At 34.0% G+C, this 22,262-nt stretch overlaps 1 protein-coding gene across 1 annotated transcript in view; it reads right to left on the bottom strand.

Moving 5' to 3' along the window:
- Positions 1-4,740: 4,740 nt before the first annotated feature.
- The window catches only part of LOC129005078 (uncharacterized), a 60,513-nt gene continuing 42,991 nt past the window's right edge, over positions 4,741-22,262 (bottom strand). Inside the window, exon 4 of the mRNA XM_054433873.1 lies at positions 4,741-7,598. Coding sequence (XP_054289848.1) covers positions 5,626-7,598 — 1,973 coding nt within the window. The 3' untranslated portion in view covers positions 4,741-5,625. The remainder of the gene's footprint in view (positions 7,599-22,262) is intronic.

Genomic DNA, 22,262 nt, shown 5'->3' with positions numbered 1-22,262 from the left:
CCGGGGGTAGATGTCCGGGGGTAGATTTCCAGTCGCGGGCTGTTTCTCGAACGTGTATAAGCCCCGCCCCTCGTGACGTCAAAATGACGTAGGCGTTTTTTCATGGGGGTAAATATCCGGGGGTAGAAATCCGCTACCCCTCTGTGTGTGTGTGTGTGTGTGTGTGTGTGTGTGTGTGTCTGTGTGTCTGGATGTGTACAGAGCTAGGGACTACACCTGTGGTCCGATTTCAATGAAATTTGGTATGTAGGTTCTAATCCGTGGTATCTCCAGGCGTTTTTTTCGTTTTTTTGAAATTTTGATTTTTTATGGGGATTTTCCCATAAAAACCCATAAAAAATAGGATTTTCTCAAAAATGGCCCGAACGATTTTGATAAAAATTTAGTATGTTGTAGCCCTTTAAATTCTGAACAAAATGGTACAAATCCCATTTCTGTAAAAATTACGGTTCAAAAGTTATGGTAAATTATGTTATTTTCCCATAAAACCCCCATAAAATAACAAAAAATAGGATTTTAGACAAAAATCCGGTTTTGATTTAACAGAGTATGTTGTGATCCTTACAATTTTGATAGTTTTTGTCATTTTTTAGAAAATTTTATTTTTAATGGGGATTTTCCCATAAAACCCCATAAAAAACTGGAAAAATAGGATTTTCTCAAAAATGGCCCAAAAGATTTTGATAAAAATTTAGTATGTTATAGTCCTTTATATTCTAAACAAAATTATACAAATCCCATTTCTGTAAAAATTACAGTTCAAAAGTTATGGTAAATTATGTTATTTTCCCATAAAAATCCCCCATAAAATAACGGAAAATCGGATTTTCCCAAAATTGGCTAGAACGATTTTGATAAAAATTTAGTATGTTATAGTCCTTTAAATTCTGAAGAAAATTGTACAAATCCCATTTCCGTATATTTACTCTCACCGCTTACTCATGAGAAAGGTTGTTGACAATCTTATGGGAGAAAGTATGTGTCAGAATGCTGATACCGTTTATTTCATTATCAGCAAGTTTGGTTGGTTTGGTTCGGTTATGACAGTTTAATTTTATTATTAAGTCATTATAAAATTTTTATCGAGCAATTTCTAGTTTTATTTAATGAACATAATTTTTTTTTCTATTAATTAACTTTTTTTATATTATTTCATTATTAGCAAGTTTGGTTAGTTCGGTTAGGTTATGATAGTAATTTTATAATAAAAAAATTATAAAATTGAATTTGAGGCATTTATAATTTTATTTTATGAACAGAACTATTTTTGCGATTAGTAAACCTTCATTGCCAAAATATTCTCTACTAGAACGCTGTTCGCGGAGGAATTTTGAACTAATGCCTCAATCGTACCTCCCCTAAGTCAGACCCTGATTTTATTATTTTCTTTGATCTGTACTCAATTATATGTTCTCAACATTCAACTACTATATTTGTAAACAGTTCATATTTGTTTGTTTTGTTCATCTATATATATAAAAGGCAAAGCCTTCACCGACTCACTGACTGACTGACTGACTCACTCACTCATCACTAATTCTCTTACTTCACATTTACCTAGGAGGCTGAAATTTGGTACACTGATTCTTTAGGCATTAAATAAGAAAACTAAGCTGTTTTTATTCTGATCGTACTCTTGGGCTCCGCCCCAGTGGCTCTGGAGTTTCCCATGTTAACCTTATGAGTACTCATATTTAAACGGAATTAATGAATCTTAACAGCTGTTTCAATTAAACATGTTGGTTCTGTTCTATGATGTTCAATGGCATTAAAGTTACAAGGATTACCAACAGGGTGCAGCACTATTATTTCTTTTACATTTATGACAACAGCTAATTTGCAACCAAAAGGTGAGTGAGCGTAGCGAACAAACTTCAACCTGGAGGCGAGTTAGCGTAGCGAACGAGCTAACCGAAAGCAAGTGAGCGCAGCGAACGAGCTCCAACCTAAAATATATTTACGTTATTCCTTATGGTCGATTTAGGAGAAAATCATTTTATTTCATCCTTGTACGGTATGACGTTTTTCCGTAATCAATTTGAGACACCTTATGTGGGACACCATGTATATCATTATATCATAACATTAAACCTAAAATAATAGAAAAAAAAATGTCAAGACTAGGACCCATTGTCTCTAACATGAACTAGACATAAAACACAAGCTTTAGATTTTACAATGGGATGGCAAGTCTACATGTGTTGGTTAGGCTTTGACCAACCTGTTGTTGGTTTAGACTAACCAAAAAAAGTAAACTTCTCATCCCATTATAAATTTATAAATATTTTTTTATCATACAAGTTCATGTCCGGTGACACTGATTGCTAGTGTTGACAGAATTTTGTTACTATTATTTTAATGATTTGTGCGTTACTTTTTGGTTATATAACTAGGGGCGGAGTAATTGTTTATGATTAGATTGTTTTATTTGGTTAACCCATTTGCATTGGATGACGTACCAGTACGTCAAGTCAGCAATGCCCAGTATCACAGCTGACGTACTGGTACGTCAGAGGCTCGAGAACGCCTGCAGCCGCGAACCGTCTTCCCGCGCGTCAACCACCGCAGTAGAAGCTGTAGCTAATCTACCCCCTCCTCTCAGCCTTGAGAACCTTTTAAGCAGTTATGCAAAAGAAATTACTAAAAAACGTGCTGACTTTGAAGGTAACCTTCAAAGAGTTCTTGAAGGTTTGGCCCCTGAAGAAGCTCCAACCTCACAACTGTCTACTCAAGATGATATCAATGATGTTTATATCAAAATTCAAAGCATTATCGAATCTTTGAATCCAATAAATTGACGAACCACGTACCCCTTCTGCGCATAGCAAGCCGCAAGCATTAGCAAGGTTCAATTTTTACTCATGCATCAGTAAATATTAGGCTCCCGAAGCTGGAACTAAAACACTTTGATGGCAATCCATTACAACGGGTTAGTTTTATTTACCTCTTTGACTCTAGTGTACACAAAAATGTGAGTGTGTCTAATGTGGCCAAATTTCAGTACCTTTTAAGCGTTGTGTCGGGAGAACCCCTCAGCTTAATTAAATCCCTTAACATCACCACTGCGAACTACTTAGTTGCTTATCAACTCCTTCGTGACCGCTATCACAACACAAGGCGGCTCACCACACTGCATTTAAACCAGATAATGGACCTGCCGAACATTACTTTATATATATATATATAACACCTTTTAGATTGAAGTGTCGTCGTTGAAAGAATATAACACGCAACGATTATGTCTATTTAATGTAGCATCTACAACAAACCTATATCTTTTTTTATAAAAAATTGAATAAACAATTGTGCAGTGTATCGGCAGCTTTCGCCCAACAATAGACACACTATTGACAAATCAAGGAAACAAAATAGTACTATCGTATTAACACGTTGCCTACCAACCATCACACTCCTCTGTACCTATTATCTAGCACTACCAGGTAGTGATGTGTGAAAATGGTGGTAAATTTATTGCTCTGAAGTGTTAAACACAAAGACAGAAATTGAAACAGTCCTTTACCAATCCGTATATGTAACAAATTGTTTGAAAACAGATAACCATACAATCCATTACAGAGGTTATGTTAACGTGAGACTTAAAAAAATGACATTCTTGAAATCACACCGTACAGCCAATTGTTGTACTAACTAGCCACCATCAGTCCTTTAATTTTGACGAAGCATACATGTTATAATATTCCTTATAACATAGGACTAAACATTGTATCGTGTCACGTTGCCGAACTAGTCTTGTCTTTTAAACTAATTTAGAAAGTATAAAAAATCGGTATTCTTCACTTATTTAATGGAATGGTACTAATACGGTACTTCAAAGGATTAGCTCAATATTATTATTTGAAAAATTACTCATATAAAGTTAAACAAATAATGTTATTAACAATAATGTTGTGGTTCGGATTCCACTATGAATTGTAGGTCCCTTAGTTGCCATTAGCTGTTTGGGCTATTAATTAACAGCTGTGTCTAAGGAATGTCGGCCTTAGTCACTAACAAGACTACAAGATCCCGCCACTCATCCTACACTCATCTCCATTCATACTTGGCTTAAAATACCTACATAGTATGGTCGCCATTTCATAAGAAAGTATAAAGTAAAGTTAAACAAATAATGTTATTATCAAAGAAATTAGGTTTCTGATTTGGTTATTCAACATTTACATACAATATTTCGTTTTACCAAGTAAAATGGGTATAATTTATGCCATTTAGTGTTGCGGAATAAAACTCTGCATACGCCCGCTCCTGTTTTACGGTGAAGCGCCTCCTCGAGGTACGAGAGAGGGCGCGTACGGAGTTTTGTTCCGCAATAATGCAATTATACAAATACATGCAAACAAAATATATTTGATAATAATTATAAATGAAATAATTCATTTAAACATGTTTATAATTTTGTATGTATAAAATATAGTTTGACAATAGCGCATGAGGAAATAAACTCTGCTCTAAGGATAGGGCGCATGATAGGGCGCACGCGGAGTAAACCTCCGCAACACCACGTCACTGAATTGCAACTGACAACAAAATGAGGAGGAATTCGGGGGTAAAAATAGCTTAGGGGCATTCCCAGGATGAAGTGCGTGAAGTGTAGAGCCGGGCCCGACTGCAGACACCCATTATGCATATTTATATTAACAAAAACTACAAGTGCGGAGAAAAACTCCGCAAGCGCCCCCTCGAGGGTTAAAATGGCGTAATAGGATAATAATATGTTCATAGTTATTTGATACATATTATTTATTAAAAATGTATAAAACATATTTGTACACACTACAAGAGTTTTACTTACAGAACAGTATACTGTTCCTAGCATTCACAGAGTGCTGATGGAGAACAGGTACAGAGCATTTCAAATGCTTACAAAATCTCACTCACTCCTAGGCGAGGGGGTTTAGTTAATAATACAACTAATGTTTTGACGGGAATACATAGTAACTTTGAGATCAAAAATATGTTTTATTAGCCTGAAATCAATAGAATGAAGCTGCTGAGGTGCGGGATGTGGGGCTGGGGTGTGTCAAGGTCAATGACAAGACGTTAATGGCCGGACATTTTGCAAACAGCTATTACTACACAATAGCCACGAGCTTTTAAGGAGAAAAATTGTCTATTATTATTTAGCTGATTCAGCCGACGTTATTGGCCGAATCCTTTTAATTTATTTTATTATCATTTACTAAAAGAGTTACTGCACCAATCTATTTAAAGCTTTGTAAAAATTTCAATTTTTGTTACATTTTTGGCCCTAAAAACAGTTTTTACAATACTAAAAATATATTTATATTTGAGTTTCTCTGATACATACTTCCGACTATACAAGAAATAAAAGGTTTTTTTTCCAAATTCAGTCTCGACAAATAGTATCGGAAACAGCTAAATCAAAAGATATATTTTGCCCTTTTTTAGAGGGGTGGTGAAGACTCTCAAGACAATCATTACATGCAAGGAGAAACGAAATCAGGAGCTTTTGAATCAGTTGCACAAATTATCTTGAGTGTCTTATAAAAATGTCACCTTAGAACTAGAATAATATATACTTTGTAATTGGTTACAGGAACATTGAGACATGTTGACCAGTCAATTTGGTCTCTTCTCTTCTCATATTTATTGAGTTGGACTACTCTCTCCCTTAACACTGCTTTCACTGGAACAACTGGTCTCATCAGAAAATACAATCTCTTGATTACTCTGGCTGAATTCATAAATTTTCAAGGCTTCTTCTAACTCTTCTCTCATTTCAAATTCCTGATTTTCTTCATTGTCAATTTGTAATGTCGACTGATTATCACGGGAGGACTCAAGATATTTCTTTACAGATTCCAGTTCTTTAGGAGGCATCTCAGATATGTGTATAATATTTGAAATTAGTCGTCTTTTCTTCCAATTTCCCAAAACATCAGGTGATAAACCTTCTTTTTGATTCAGGCATAAATTGCAAAAACAGTTCAAAGCTGACAGAGTTCTAGTATCAGATCCAGAGCAGCCAGAAAAAATGTAACGATGTGTCAAAGAAACGCCAGCTTCTTGACGTTTCTTTAACAGTGTGTCTATAGCATTTTTCACAGCAGATGACAGTATGATTACAATTTCGCTGTTATGGTGTACAGTAATGACAAATGTACACCTTTCTGAAAATTTAAACAGGAGAGGCATCATCTTGTTGCACTTGACTAGATTTTGTATTGAGCTGTCAGGTCGTAACGCATATTCTATAACTGATATTTGTTCAATAGTCGTGAAATCCACTGGATTGGTCAAACACAAATAACACAATGTGTCAGCAGCAAGCTCGTGCCAGACAGCTTTGGCTTCATTTGAAATGGCTTTGCTACACAGTGCATCTGTCAGTTTAACTATGCTCTCATTTAATAGATTTTTTAATCTTTCTATGTTACTCACGTCAACTACAGGTTTCTTTTTCTTTGATTGTTTGTAGCTTACTTCTCTTTGAGTAGAGAGTTTGAGTTGTAGAGTGGGGTCAGACTTAAGTTCTTTTTCATACATGTTATTGAAAACGTCAAAAAAGTTTATTGCATCTTTTGCAGCATCCAAATCACCCCTGAACAAACATTCCCCTCTCCATACAAATGCACTTATTGAAATGTGTGAATATAATTGTTTATAAAGGTTAGTAGTTCCTGTGCCTGTGGCTTCTCTCAAAAAATAACGCAACGCTTCAAAAAGAGCATAGACACTGTCAGGTCTTAAAATATTTTCAAACTTAACCCCTTCTGAATTTCCAGTCACCCTACTATACAAGTGAACGATGAATCCCAGTCTTGTCAACAACACCAAACCTTCTTCTCTACACCTCTCATTGATAAACAGATATGATACAATCCACATTATCAACTCATCGTTTTTTGCAAGGGAACCAAATATTCCTTTCAATCTGTAGAAATAATGATCTTTTAACTTTTTGACCTCACTTTTCTTTAAATGGCTCAACATTGCCTGACTTTTCATTAACAAATTCTTTTCCGGCTCTTGTACCTTTGTCTCTGAGACATCCTTAAACATACAGCATTCATTATGATGAGTAAAACAATCAATATGAATAAAAGCAGCACATAGTGGGCATGGCAAAAATTTGCTTTTGTCAATAGTAAAGAAAGTGTGATGCCAGCCCCCTAAACATATTAAAAAACCAGTGTTAGCCTCAAGGACTCTACAATTATGCTTAAAATCACCAACTCTTGTTAAAAGAGTCAACATTTTTTCTTTTTTATGCTTTCCAAATGCAAGGGCACTTAGCACTTCTTTTTTTTTAGGGTGTTGTAAAACAAGATGTGTTTTCATATCAGCAACTAGGTCATTACAATAGAAGCAGCTATGCAATTTTTCAAGCAAAGTGGAGATCAATGTTGAAGGCTCTTTTTCTGAACTGGTTAACAAATCGTTAATGTTGACATTGATTTCTATATCATTCATTCTATATCTATCTTCTATACCTTTCTTTCTTTCTAGATCTTGAACGCGTACTATTTCAAAACCTTGATTAGCATCTTTTTTTGATTTCTCTGATATCTCAAACTTTGCCACTTGTCTAATTTCTTGTTCTTCATTTTTTGTTTGTCCTAGAGCAAAAAACAAATACAAAAAATGATTAGTTAAAACAAATAGACATCATGATATTCTAGCAAGTAAAAGTTATAAAAACTTTACATCTCATGCATCATCATATTATAGACATTAAAACTATCCACCAATCAAACCAATATTCAGTATAATTTTTGTGTGTTTTACACATGGCATCTATATTATTTACACGCTACATGAAACTTTGTAAAGAAAAAGGCTTTTTGTTTTACGATTTAACCCTACATATTATATACCGTACCAAAATGTTTGTCTACGCATGTAGATTTGCAAACTGACCTTTTATTTCTGAAAAAGTCCCTTGGGCTCTGCCCCAGTGGTTTTTAAAGTTCCCATATTATCCTTATGAAGAACATATTTGTTTACATTATGATCAGCTGGATAATTTAATTGCTGTTAATATTTTAGTTTCAATTTATATTTAAGGAAACTGTGCTACAAACATTTACTGACTTGGTTAAAATGAATTATTTACTATTTGAATTTGGGTTAGCAAAGGAAAAAAAGCGAGAAAGCCTGGACAATTAGATATACTTAATAAACCTGCCGCAGCAAACCTGCAGACTAAGAGAATTTCCATACATTACAAATCGTTCCATACATTACAAATTGTCAGATTTATTTCCTATTTAAATATAATTAATTTTAATGAGTACTTAAGTTTGCTGCAACAGGGAAGGTATTGAGGTGTGTTTTTTTTATGAAATGTTGATAGCTTAGTATGAAATAAACAAAATTGACAAATGTTATTAAAATATATCCATAAACAAGCAAACTACAAGTTAATTTAATCTCCATAAAAATTACATGTGAGAATTTTAAATTTTACAAAATTTTTTGAATTATCTCCATAATTGTTAGACATACAACAACGCTTCAATATACAGGGTGGCTGAAAAGTAACTTGCACCCCCTCTTAACTTTTCAACCATTTGAGATATTTGAAATCTGTTTGCGGCAACCTTCTTAGATATGAGGGGCTACAATAATTATGGTCAATTTTGAAAATGTTGCCCTTAGGGGTAGTGGGGGTAGGGGGTAGCTCAAAATTTTCAAATGACAAGTATAGTCGAGTTTGGTATCATTTTACAGGTCTTGACGAAACATAAAAATTGACATAAAGAAAACCAAAATCGGCCCACTAATAACAAAATGGCCTCCTAAAACGTTTCAAATCCAAATAACCATGAGGGTGGCTGAAAATAACTTGCACACCCTTTAACTTTTGAACTATTTGAGATATTTGAAATCGGTTTGCGGCAGCTTGTTTGGATATAAAGGGCTACAATAAATATCGTCAGTTTTGAAAATTTTGCCTTTAGGGGTAGCTGGGGTAGGGGGTAGCTTGAATTTTTCAAATAGTAAGTATAGTCGAGTTTGGTATCATTTTGCAGGTCTTAACGAAACATAACAATTAACATAAAGAAAATATAAATCGGACCATTAATAACAAAATGGCAGTTCAAAATTACTTTTAATAACCTTTGTCTTAACCATTTTTAGTTGCCATTTTGTTGTTAATGGTTTGATTTCTATTTTCTTTATGTTAATTGTTATGTTTTGTCAAGACCTGTAAAATGATACCAAACTCGACTATACTTACTATTTGAAAAAATTCAAGCTACCCCCTACCCCAGCTACACCTAAGGGCAACATTTTCAAAATTGACCATAATTATTGTAGCCCCTCATATCTAAGAAGGTTGCCGCAAACAGATTTCAAATATCTCAAATGGTTGAAAAGTTAAGGGGGGTGCAAGTTACTTTTCAGCCACCCTGTATGACCTATGGGGAGCGAGCTGGCGTAGTGGTTAGAGCGCGGGACTTCAGTCCCTGAGGTCCCGGGTTCGATCCCCGCCAAGTCACCAATGGATTTTATCTAAGTGATAATGCCGCAACCCCTAGGTTTAGCCTGAAGTAATGTGAAAAACAATCCCAGGCTCGTGCCTAGCGTCCTTAGGACAAAAAAAATATATATATATATGACCTATGTCCCTACAAGCCTAGTATTACATTATCTTTGGCTGTTGCTCCCTGTGTTCTTGATTGGGTAAGATGTTTGTGTCACCCTGTGCTTTTCACCAGCTTATGTGGCATCTTGAGGGGTCCAATTCAATTCAATTCTTCTTAACTTATCTTTTTATCACTAACACTATTTTTCCAAATATAGACTTTAATGTTAGTAAAAAAAGACCGAAATGAATAGGGTGACACAAACATCATACCTACTCAAGAACACAGGCAACAATAACAAAGATTATCTAAGGTTATTCAAGTTCTTGTAACTTGAATAGGAACAAAATACATGACTATTAAATTAAGTTGTATTTTAAAATAAAAACAAAACACTAGGTGTACAATGCAGTTTTCTGCTTGCAATATCGAGCGGAGCTACTATATCAATCTAATACCTTTCCAAAGTCAATGCTACATCTGTTTCTTGTAAATGAGATATATACTTGCAGTATCCAATGTCAATGGTATATTTGGTTCACATAAATGGAATGTATATTTGCAGTATCTAAAGTAAATTATAAGTCTGGTTCAAGTAAATGAAATGTCTACTTGCAGGAACCAAAGTTTATGTTTCATCTGGTTCTCATAAATTAAATGTTTACTTGCAGTATCCAATGTCAATGATATATTTGGTTCGCCTAAATAGAATGCCTATTTGCAGTATCCAAAGCCAATGTAGCTGGTACACTCATTTTGGTTCACATAAATAGAATTGCTATTTGGAGTATTTAAAGTCAATGGTCCATAAGCCTAATTCCGGTGACCCAAATTATTAATGTAGTAAATAATGATCAATGATATTAAACTGTTTGTTCTTCCCTTTTCTTTGTATGGTATTTCTAACTAGGTGAAACCCGTCGAAATCGACGGTTACTTTCAAGGCTTACGTTAATTCATCTAACTGCGATAAATTGGGTGAAATATACATATTTTGAGCATTTAGCATTGTTTAAAGAGTAATAAGTGTAAAAACAATAATTATATTAATTGCGTTAGTTGCCAAATTTGGTTGATCATTCAATGATTAAAATATTCCCCATATCGTACGTCATAGGAGTTATTAAAAAGTGTTATATAATATAGTCTATACTATTATAAAGAAGAGGTGGTGTCTGTGTGTGTGCATGTGTGTTTGTATGAGGTAATCTCAAAAACTACTGAACCGACTGGGCTCAAATTGCACACAAATGAAGCTACAGCTCCGAGGATACATATAGAACTATTCCCGCTTCGATATTGTCCTAGGGCTCTGCCCCGTGGGCTTTCAAAAATTTGAGGTGAGAGATTTAAAAGTAAATATTGATTGATGGTATCCATGGTAACAAAGAACAAACCTACAAAGTTTAAAAATGTAAACAAGCAGAACTAACTGTCAGTATGTTTTATGGTATATCTTCCTTTGGAAGAACGTTTAAATAGTATTAAAATCGTATTGGTGGATCTTTTGTAGTTAAACACTTCCGTGATTTCATCAGTGTTATACGATTTTATTTCAAAAGAAAATATTTTTCGGGAAGACATATTCTAACCTCAAAGGGAGGTATATCCGTTACAGTGTAAGTTTGATTTTTCCTTCGTCAGGTCACGTCAGTTCATATCGTACTTCTGTGCCAATGAGTGAACCCTCTAGCATAGTTTTGAGAAATTGATTGTGGGGTTACTGATAAAGCTGGAATTCCTTGACATGGAGGATGTCAGTTAGTTATCTCAGCCTCATCAATAACATAAAGTTGTCAATATAATCTCTCTACGGAATGTTATGTGTAGTGGAATACTTGAAGTGAAGTTGCTTTTTATTCTTGAACTGTTAGGGGCCTCCTTGTTCATATGGTCTTGTGGCTTCATTGGCAACAAATAATGCAAATGACAAAGCAATGGGACATTTCCAAAAAGCAAAAATACTGTAAATTGGCTGTCACGTGTATATTGACGTTTACATATTGTTAATCAACGTATCTTATAAAGGATTATGTGATCTAGTTTAAAAGGAACATGACCTTTCTGTCATGATAGTAGCTGCTTAATGTTAATATCTGCTTAAATAGTATTAGCCTACTCATATTGTCCTATTTTTTACAGTCAAAATGTTGTGTTATTTTCAATAATGTTACCAAACCAGTGCGCCAAAGTCCGTAATATAGGCAGGTGCAAATAATTTGTCAAGATGGGCACCATTTTAGGCAAGGTTCTATGTTTGGATTTTATTAGACATGATAAGAGCAGATATTTCCACATAAATATTTTATATGTGTAGAATAATATGATAAAATGTAAAGAATTGCTGTGACGAAAAGGAATTTCCACTGATTTCGTAATCAAATCAAATCAAATCAAATCAAATCAAAATGTCTTTATTTCGTAAAAGTAATCATTTTGACAGTTTTTACAAAATACAGTATCAGATTGCCATAAGAATATAACTGAGTACTTGAACTAAACGAAATGAATCCCACATGGGAGAACCCGTGCGTGGGAGTGAGTCATTCTGTACTTTAATATGAAAGAGAAAAAAAAAAATTTATACGTAATAAGAAACAAAACAAAATACTTCTATCCACTGGCATGATTCCAAAGCGCTAGCGGAATTTTGGCAAATCACATTGGAACATAGATAAAATGATATCAGGTTGACTCGTTGACTTTCCCCTACCATTAACCCCCCAAAACGCCCCCCTCCCCCCCCCTCAACACACACACACACACACACACACACACTCACACAGACACGCGTGCAAACACAAACACACGCTGTATCAGCTGTATCACCTATTGTCTGTATATGGAAACTAATAATCTATTAGCTCCATCCCTCCCAATGAGTTTTAGCCAGTGAACAATGTGTTTTTTGTACGTTGTAATTGAGTGTCTGTCATAGTCTCGTAAGTCTAGTGGAAGGTTAGAGTAAATGATGTGTGCAACGTAATAGCAATTTGTTGTAGAAAATGTCTTTGTAAGTCTGGGTAAGCGTATGCCTTGGCCTAGTGCATGTCGAGTATTATGGTCATGTTGTGGACGATCAAAGAGTGACTCGTGGTGTTTGTAAATAAACATCGAAACTGTTCTGATGTATATTTGCGTTAAATCAAGTACATTCATTTCGGTGAACAGAGCATCCGACGAGTATTGCCTACCCTTGCCCAGTGCCGCTTTTATGATTGCCTTTTGTGTTACAACAAGAGGTTGTAGAACATTGCTGTAAGCACAGCCCCAGGCAATTATCCCCCCCTCAAGCAGTGACTGTACATAAGCAAAATATGCATTTTTAATTTCATCTATTTCAAGAAAATGGTGAAGTTGGCGAAAAGCAAAAATTAGTTTTCTTAGCTTTTTGTTTAAGTATGACACGTGATCTGCCCATGACAATTTTGAATCAAACACAACTCCAAGATATTTATAATTTTGAACTCGATTTATTACCGGGCAGGCACAATTGTTTCCGATTTCAAGACCACATGAATGAATTTTGATTTCGTTGCGAAGTGTGTCCCCTCGAGCTCTTAAGGAGATTGGAATAAATTTTGTTTTAATGACATTGAGCGTTAACACATTCTGATCAAACCATTTTTTAATTTTTGACACGCCTCTTTCGGCATTGGCAAAAGCTGAGTCCCAAGTTTCGCCTTGGAATAAAACTAAGGTGTCGTCAGCAAAAAGGTAAAAATCACCTTCAATATTTAATTTCACAAGATTGTTAATGTAAATTAAGAATTGTAAAGGCCCTAACGTGCTACCTTGGACCACCCCAAAGTCTACATTACCAAGATTTCCATTGATTCCATTAATATTTACAAACTGCTTTCTATTATCAAAATAAGATCGGAACCATTGCAGAGCTACACCTTGAACACCTATCAGTTCTAATTTTTTTAAAAGGAGCGATCTATCAACTGAGTCGAAAGCCTTGGCCAAGTCGAAAAATACCAGAACAACACGCCTACCTTTACTGATGGCCAAATTTATATCTTTATTAACTTCGAACAATGCATCTGTGATGTTTTTTGATTTTCTAAAACCAAACTGGTGGTGAGTTAAAATATCGTGCTGGTTAAGGTAATGAAAAACTTGATCTTTGATAATTTTTTCCAAAATCTTAGTGAACACACTTAGCAAAGAAATTGGCCTAAAATTTGAGATATTGGTGACGTCACCGGACTTGTAATGGAATGTTACATTGCAAAACATGACATCATAAAGAAGAAAATCAATTTTTTACTTTCTCCCCCTATACCATAGTATATGGAGAAAGTATTGTTTTCGTCAAAATTTTCGAGTTTGAGTTTTAAAGTGGATATATTCGTTTTGGGTCCCCCTGGACCCAAAAAAGTGGTTTTCGAAGTGATGCCTGTGTGTGTGTGTGTGTGTGTGTGTGTGTGTGTGTCTGTGTGTCTGGATGTGTACAGAGCTAGGGACTACACCTGTGGTCCGATTTCGATGAAATTTGGTATGTAGGTTCTAATCCATGGTATCTCCAGGCGTCTTTTTCATTTTTTTGAAATTTTGATTTTTAATGGGGATTTTCCCATAAAAACCCATAAAAAACCAGAAAAATTGAAATTTCTAAAAAATGGCCCGAACGATTTTGATAAAAAGTTAGTATGTTGTAGCCCTTTAAATTCTGAACAAAATGGTACAAATTCCATTTCTCTAAAAATTACGATTCAAAAGTTATGGTAAATTATGTTATTTTCCCATAAAACCCCGTAAAATAACAAAAAATAGGATTTGAGAAAAAAAATTCACAAAAACACAGTGGGGAAACAGTGGGTGTTTTAATTTAACATAGTATGTTATGGTCCTTAAAGTTTTAATGGTTTTTTCATTAAAAAAAATTTATTTTTTATGGGAATTTTTCCATAAAACCCCATAAAATACCGGGAAAATAGGATTTTCCCAAAAACGGCCCGAACGATTTTGATAAAAATTTGGTATGATATAGTCCTTTATATTCTAAACAAAATGGTACAAATCCAATTTCTGTAAAAATTACGGTTTAAAAGTTATTGTAAATTATGTTATTTTCCCATAAAAAAACCTATAAAATAACGGAAAAATCGGATTTTCACAAAACTGGCTCAAACGATTTTGATAAAAAAATGTTATGAAGTCCTTTAAATTCTGAACAAGATTATACTAATCCCAATGCCGTATATTTACTCTCACCGCTTACACAATATGATAAAGGTTGTTGACAAACTTATGGGAGAAAGTATGTGTCAGAATGCTGATACCGTTTATTAAATCTGAAAATAACATTGCAAATACTTATTTGGTAGAATTCAGTAACTCCCAGTAATGTGTGTTGTTTGAAATACAATTTGAAAATGAACAGCTGTTTCATTAAAAAATATTATTCACATGGCCAAAATTTAAACAAATCTGCGGAGGGATCTTTAAGGGCTTCTGGGGCAGAGCCCTAAGCGAATCTACTTCGTTTTTCTTTTGATAACTCATTTAAAGACCAAGACCTTTCTTTGGACACCTCTATCAAGTTTCTACGCCCAGCCGTTCTTAGTGGGGACAAAGTTTCCAATTAAATATTTAGGTCCCCCATGTTAATCTTATGGAAGAAACCTCAACTTTGATGGCCTGTGGGGCAAAGCCCAAGGATTTTTATTACAGGAATTGGTGAAAGGGGGCGTCTACACAAAAAATACTTTATTTTGACACGTCGTTTGTAAAAATCCGTCTATTATTAACGGAGGAGTAGTGTTTCGTAGAAATCGCCTTCACGTATTATATATAAAGATGTGCTATTTTAGATGATTGACTAATATATGTTGCGACCCTTGTTTACCTTTTTATTGTTATCACGCAAATAATGTCAGGAAGGCCCATGTTAAATTTTTTAAAAGTTTAAATTCACATAGGAAAAATCCCTGTCGACCAATTTGTACCATTTCAGATTTATACCTTCCCAGGGTTGGTTACTACGACTGTGCTAAATTTCGTGCAGATCTCTTCATCCGTTCAGGAGGAGTATTTGTAAAACAAAAGCAGGAGTGTAGTATAAGAGCTTCGCTTCGCTCTGCTCAATTAAAGATACGATAAAACAATAATAATAAGCTAGTTGTTACCAATTGGTTTTCAAATACTGTCATGACTGGAAATGGAAGAATTTTAATGTAAACATATTTATTAAAATTATATTTTGTAAAATGCAGTTTAAATTGTTCCATAGTGGATGACTAAATTATTGTAATGAGTTTACTTTGAATAGTTAGTGTTCGCTTACGCTTCACCAAAAGTTTTTTTTTCCAGGAAGCTAGTTCTAGCCCGGAACTGTCAGGATATTCCTAGTGGGTTGCGGCATTATCACATGGATAAAATCCATTGGCCATTAGCGTGATTTGAACCCGGGACCTCAGGCACCAAAGTCCCGCCCTCTACCACTAGACCAGTTCGCTCCCCTCGCTTACACTAATGGTGGTAACACAATCGAAACAAACCAAATGATTGACTAAGTCAGTTAACAGATTTATATTTAGTAAAATTTAAAAACAAGATGGACGTTAAGTCAAGGGGTAACTTGTACAAGAAAAATTGTGTTTTCTTGGTTGTATTCACTTATTGGTATAGTATCACAAAATGTTATAGTTCGTCATAAGGGCTAAAAGTATTCTTTCACCCCTCGGTAATTTGAATTTGACACGTGAAGCCGATTTTTGTTAACACAACTCCTCCCTTATTTGTGGACCAATTTCAATGTTTAAGGTGTCAAAATATTCGTCTCAATATGAAGTTTTGCAATAAGGTTTTAGAATTTAAAAATTCCTACCCCTCTCAAAGTTCGGATTTTCCCCATAAGAAATGCATAGAACAAATTTAAAAACAAAAAACAGCTGTTTATAAAAAGAAACTCATTAGCTTTTGGGGGGTAAATATTAATGTTTGTAATTTTCAGTAGGTTAAGACCAAGTTAAACAATTAATCAGTTTTGTTGGAAAAACAGAAAATGCCTCGAGTTTAAAGAAGAAATTATTGAAAACGGGAGAAGGAGACGATTAATAGAATTATGGAATTATTATAGAATTATTAACCTCGGACCTGCCCACCTTTAACACATGGAGGCAACACCAATGATGACCTCAAGGAGCCAGCGAACCAAGTGTCCAGTGAAAGTGGAAAATATGGGCAATATAGTGTCAGTGACCTGTGCTCCAAAGTTCCAGCTTTAAACTAGATCTTTATGACAAAGAAAATATTTCTGCATGTACATATAGGGATCTAAGAAAAGATAATTGTTTTAATAATTCCATAAAATGTTCTAATATAAATTCCTCTGTACCAATGAAAGTCTTGCAACAAAAATATGTTTTACAAATCAGTACCTAGTTCAAATAATATTAATAAACAACCTTGGATTTTGCATTGGAATATTCAAGGCTTCATGAATAACTATAATGATTTAAATTTATTTCTTGAAAACTTAGAAAAAAATGTCAAAATAATATCTCTAAATGAGCATTGGCTGTCTGATAACAATATACTCTCTTCTGTCAAAAGATTAGGAAAATTCAAGGTTGGGGACTATTTTTGTAGGAAAATTAAAAAAAGAGGAGGATCTGCTATTTTAGTATCTAATGAACTTGATTTTAAACTAAGAGATGATCTAAAGTTTGAAAATGAGGAAAATTCTTTTGAAGCTAGTTTTATTGAGATAACTCAGTGGAAAATCCTTTTTATTTCAATATACAGGATTCCAAATCATGATATTGATAAATGTCTTTTGAGCAAATTTGACTCTTTGTTAGATAAGATTTCACACGAATTACAGTTAAAAAATATTGTTATCTGTATGGATCATAATATGGACTTTTTGAACGGCGGTAACAGAGGAAAACAATTACAGTACATTTGTGAACAGCATGGTTTAAAACATCATTTTGTGGATCCCACAAAACTCCATTGTCTAAATCATGTATTGACAATGTTTTCTCAAATAATAGATCTTTAACCAGCCAGGCTCATAAAATTGTAATAAATGCAGGTGACTCGGACCATGAAGCTCTATTATTATGCCTGGGTGAAATCAACACAAAATATTTAACTAAGTCTAAATCCATTTTCAGAAGATTTTTTTCATGTGATAACATGGAAAATTTCAGGAACAATCTACAATCATCATTATGGCAATTTGACCCCTCTCTTGACGTTAACATTAACTACAATAGTTTTCTTTCAAATGTTTTGTTGAATTTCAATAATGCATTCCCTTTAAAACTATTTAAATCCACAAATAAAAAAAGTGAACACAAAAATTGGGTTACAAATGGAATAAAAATTTCGGCAGGGAATAAACGTTTGTTGCACGAAGAATCAAAGTGGAACAAAAACCAAGACTTTATCAACTATTTTAAGACATATAAAAAATTTTCAAAAAAGTCACTACCCTTTCTAAAAAACTGTCAAATGAAAATTATATTAAAAAATCATCGAATATAACTAAAGCCACTTGGGCTGTACTAAACAAGGAGATGGGCGTAAATAAAAAGGACAATGAAATTCCATATCAAATTGAGAATACATCCCAACAGAATAGTTACAAAATAAAAAAAGAATTGGCTAATAGTTTTAATGAGAATTTTCTGAATGTAAAAAATAAGGTTCAATCTAATCCACAGATGGAAAAAAGCAATGAGTTTCATGGTCAGTGAGCAAAAGAATATGTTTACATTTAATAAATTAAGCATATCTGATATAAGAAAGATAGTGTTTTCTTTGAAACCATCCAAGGCTTCAGGGTGGGATGAAATTCCGTTATTTGTTGTTAAACATGTAATAGACTTTATCCAAGAACCTTTGTGCAAGCTCATAAACCAGTCTCTGGAGCAGGGAATTTTTCCTGATAAATTAAAATATTCTGAAATTAGACCATTATTTAAGAAAAACGACAAAAACAACCTAGACAATTATCGTCCTATCTCATTACTTCCATGTTTTTCCAAAATATTTGAAAAAGCTATTGATATTCAATTAAGATCTTTTTTAGAAAGTAACAACATCTTAAACAATACTCAATTTGGTTTCCGAAAAGGGCACAGTTGTCAAACATCAATGGCAAGAATGGTTAACTGCATCACACGGGCTCTGGATGGATCTCAGAGAGCAGCTGGTGTTCTCTGTGACCTGTCCAGGGCGTTTGATTGCGTTGATCACGACATCCTCATTGGTAAATTTAAAAAAAATTGGTATTAAAGGCAAAGAAATTAATTTATTTTCTTCTTATCTTTCTAATCGGTTTCAGAGAACTAAATTAACCAAAAATAATGAAACTGTTTATTCAACTTGGGGGAAAGTACCATGTGGTGTGCCTCAGGGGTCGATACTGGGCCCTAGTATGTTCATAATCTATGTAAATGACCTACATAAAGTCTCCAATATGGAACTCTTTCAGTATGCAGACGATACTATGGTGCTATGTACGGCACCCAGTATCGACTCCCTGCGACACACACTCGACAGGGAGGTGCAAGCGCTCAGAGACTGGTTCCAGGTGAATGGGTTGGTTATGAATGATGATAAAACTCAGCTTATAGAGTTTAGTTCTAATAATAATCAATATAAAACAGGTAAAATTACAACATCAAAATCTAAAATGCCACTGCAGCAAAATGTGAATTTTTTAGGTATAACTGTCAATGAAAATCTTAACTGGAAATCACAAGTTGTTAATTTGATTAAACGATTAAACCACTGTATTTTCTCTCTTCGTGCAATCAGACAAGCTGTTGACTTGAAGACTAAACTTATAGTTTATCATGCTTATTTTTCTTCAATAATGACATATGGTATTCTGGTTTGGGGAAACTCATGCCACTCCAACAAAATATTCAAACTTCAACAAAAAGCAATTAGAATTATTGGGCGAGTTCCTCGTAGAACTCCTTGTAAAAGTCTTTTTCAAACATTTTCGGTTTTAACATTTTATGATCACTATATTTTAGAAATTTCAAATTGGGTTAAAGACAATCTCTCCTCATTCATGAACCAACCCATTCATTCCCACCACACTAGATTTAAGAGTTATATTAAGCCTGTAACCCATAGCATAGACTAACCAACACAAGTAGACTTCTCATCCCATTGTAAATTTTGAAGCACGTTTTTCGTGTCTAGTTCATGTACGTGACACAAAGGCGCTAGTGTCGATGAAACTTTGTTTCCATTATTTTAGGGTTAATTTCTTGATTTGTGCTTTACTGTTTGGTTATATAACTAGGGGACAAGTTATTGTTTATGATTATATCGTATTATTTGGTTAAACGAGGTTTTAAATGGCTGTAATAACGGGAAACAAATTGTAAACAAAACGCGACCTCTACATAAACCGTACATGAACTAACAATAAAATTGTCTTCAGCTGTTCCATAAGGATGAGAAATCTACTAAGGGAGTATGTTTTATCTATGCCCATAGATTAGAGAAATTTCATTTATCTCCCCAATATATAGGCCCACAAGTTTACAATAAGTTACCACTCCGCATAAAAAATATTGATAGTAAAACACAGTTCAGATCCACCCTGAAGACCTGGTTAAAAACCAAAAATTTTTTTTCTATAGAATGTTATTTAAATAGGGACGTTAAGTTACATTAATAATTTAGTAAGACATTTTTGTTATTTCTTAGTTTTAGTATATCCTGTATATGACTTTATGTCCTGTCAAAAAATGATGTAATGACATGTAGTAAATAAATAAATAAAAAAAAATAAATAATAAGATATCTTGCGTATGAGGAGAGTAGAATAAGAGAGGCCTGGTCTAACCCCATCCAGATACACATTCACGTGGTGAGATGAATAATATTTGCCATTTCTGCTATGCAACTTACTTTGGAAGTGAAATAATATACGAAGCACATTGTGTTGTAACGGTAGTAAAGTAAACTTGCCTAGTGTCAGATAAAATGAATGCATGCAAGAAATGTTTACTTCTGACACTGACAGATCGAGATATTTGAAAACATTTAGTATAAACTATAATAATGCCTTGGCTATGATAAGTTCAAGTAGTAAGAGTATACCAAGTCTTGGTGGACCTTATGTTTTAATTGTAAACTTTTGTATAACTCGCTCTACTTCAGTTGAGAAAAAAACGCAAATGGATTGTTTACATCTAGGTTATATTGCCAGTTTCTCGGACAAATTTATACAAAGTCTTTTGACTGAATTCACCAACACAATCCAGACATTTAAAGTCAAAATAAGAACTTCTTGATCAGCATTGTACGTGTTATTAAATTTACGTAAAGTAAATAAAAGATACTTCTTATAACACTTAAAATATATATTTAAGCTTATACTGTTACTCACAAGACGGTAAATATACAAAAAAGATGGTAAGTGGTGATCGATTTCGATTGGACACTCCAATCATCCTCAGACCCAATAGGCGAATGACAAGAATCTTGAATGGCGTCCCCTACTTGAAGTAGGGCACTTCAAGTTCATGTTTTTTGTTTTTCATTAGGTGTATAAATATATAAGTTTTTAGGCGTACCTACCACCACGTGAGCACACAACATACAGCTGTCCGTGTTAAAAACATGCATTTTCTAAATTTAAACCGACCCCCTGGTGCCTTATAATGGTGATTGCAAAAGCAAGACACAAAGAAAATTGTAGTTGCTTAAATTCAGATGGTAATTCAGATGAAATCATCAGTATTCTTGGGATTAAGACTATTTCTCCTTTAAACTTACCTATGATAATTTTTGCTTCAATCAATTTTGGTGTAATTTTTTAATCATCAGTCTGGTAACGTTGCACAGCTTCGTCGGATTTAAGTTTCGCATTCGTATTATCGGAGTTCCTTCTTTTAATAACAGTAATGTGGTGGGTTAATTACAAATTGGGAGACATTTCAATACCTGAGAATGCATGTACAATTATTATTAACTTCATAATTTATGTTAGATTGTGTGGGTATAGAACAAAAGATAAAAATATTAAGGCATTGCCATCCTTTTTATTGTTTGGTAATACTTTGATAAAGGTTTTTATGTTTACATATCAAACATTGGAGAATTTAAACGTTGTTGGGTGGACAAGTGAGCTGCGATTGGGGTTTAATATATTTGGACTTATTCAAAAGTAAAATAGTTTTCTGTGTTGCACTCTGTGAAAACATTGTGGCACTATTTCAAATCATAACTAATACAGAATGTTGTGATTATTCAAACCTACAAAACAGTTGGTGAAAGTAAACATCTGCGTTTAAATTATATTTATTTCATTATGGTGTGGGTAGCCTCCGGATTACGAATAATAACTATGATAGTGGTTTAAATACCTTATTCATGCAATCCAATTGTTGTCTTCACAACTAGTTTCAACCTGCTAGGAGGTCATCATCAGGTGTGTACAAGGATGATATTACTTCATATGAAGTATATGAAGTATGAATATATGAAGTAATATCATCCTTGTACACACCTGATGATGACCTCCTAGCAGGTTGAAACTAGTTGTGAAGACAACAATTGGATTGCATGAATAAGGTATTTAAACGACTATCATTGTTATATTTATTTGTAAACATTGTAGTTCAAAAAGTCTGACATTGGCCCACTTAAAACCCTCTGGGGCGAAGCCCCTTTGACGGATCTACACCAAACTTCAAACAA

This window comes from Macrosteles quadrilineatus, unplaced genomic scaffold, assembly GCF_028750875.1.
Source record: "Macrosteles quadrilineatus isolate MER2022 unplaced genomic scaffold, UCM_ALF_1.0 Scaffold_1__1_contigs__length_201487025, whole genome shotgun sequence".
Lineage (NCBI taxonomy): Eukaryota > Metazoa > Arthropoda > Insecta > Hemiptera > Cicadellidae > Macrosteles > Macrosteles quadrilineatus.
This window is presented reverse-complemented; position numbering and strand designations above follow the sequence as displayed.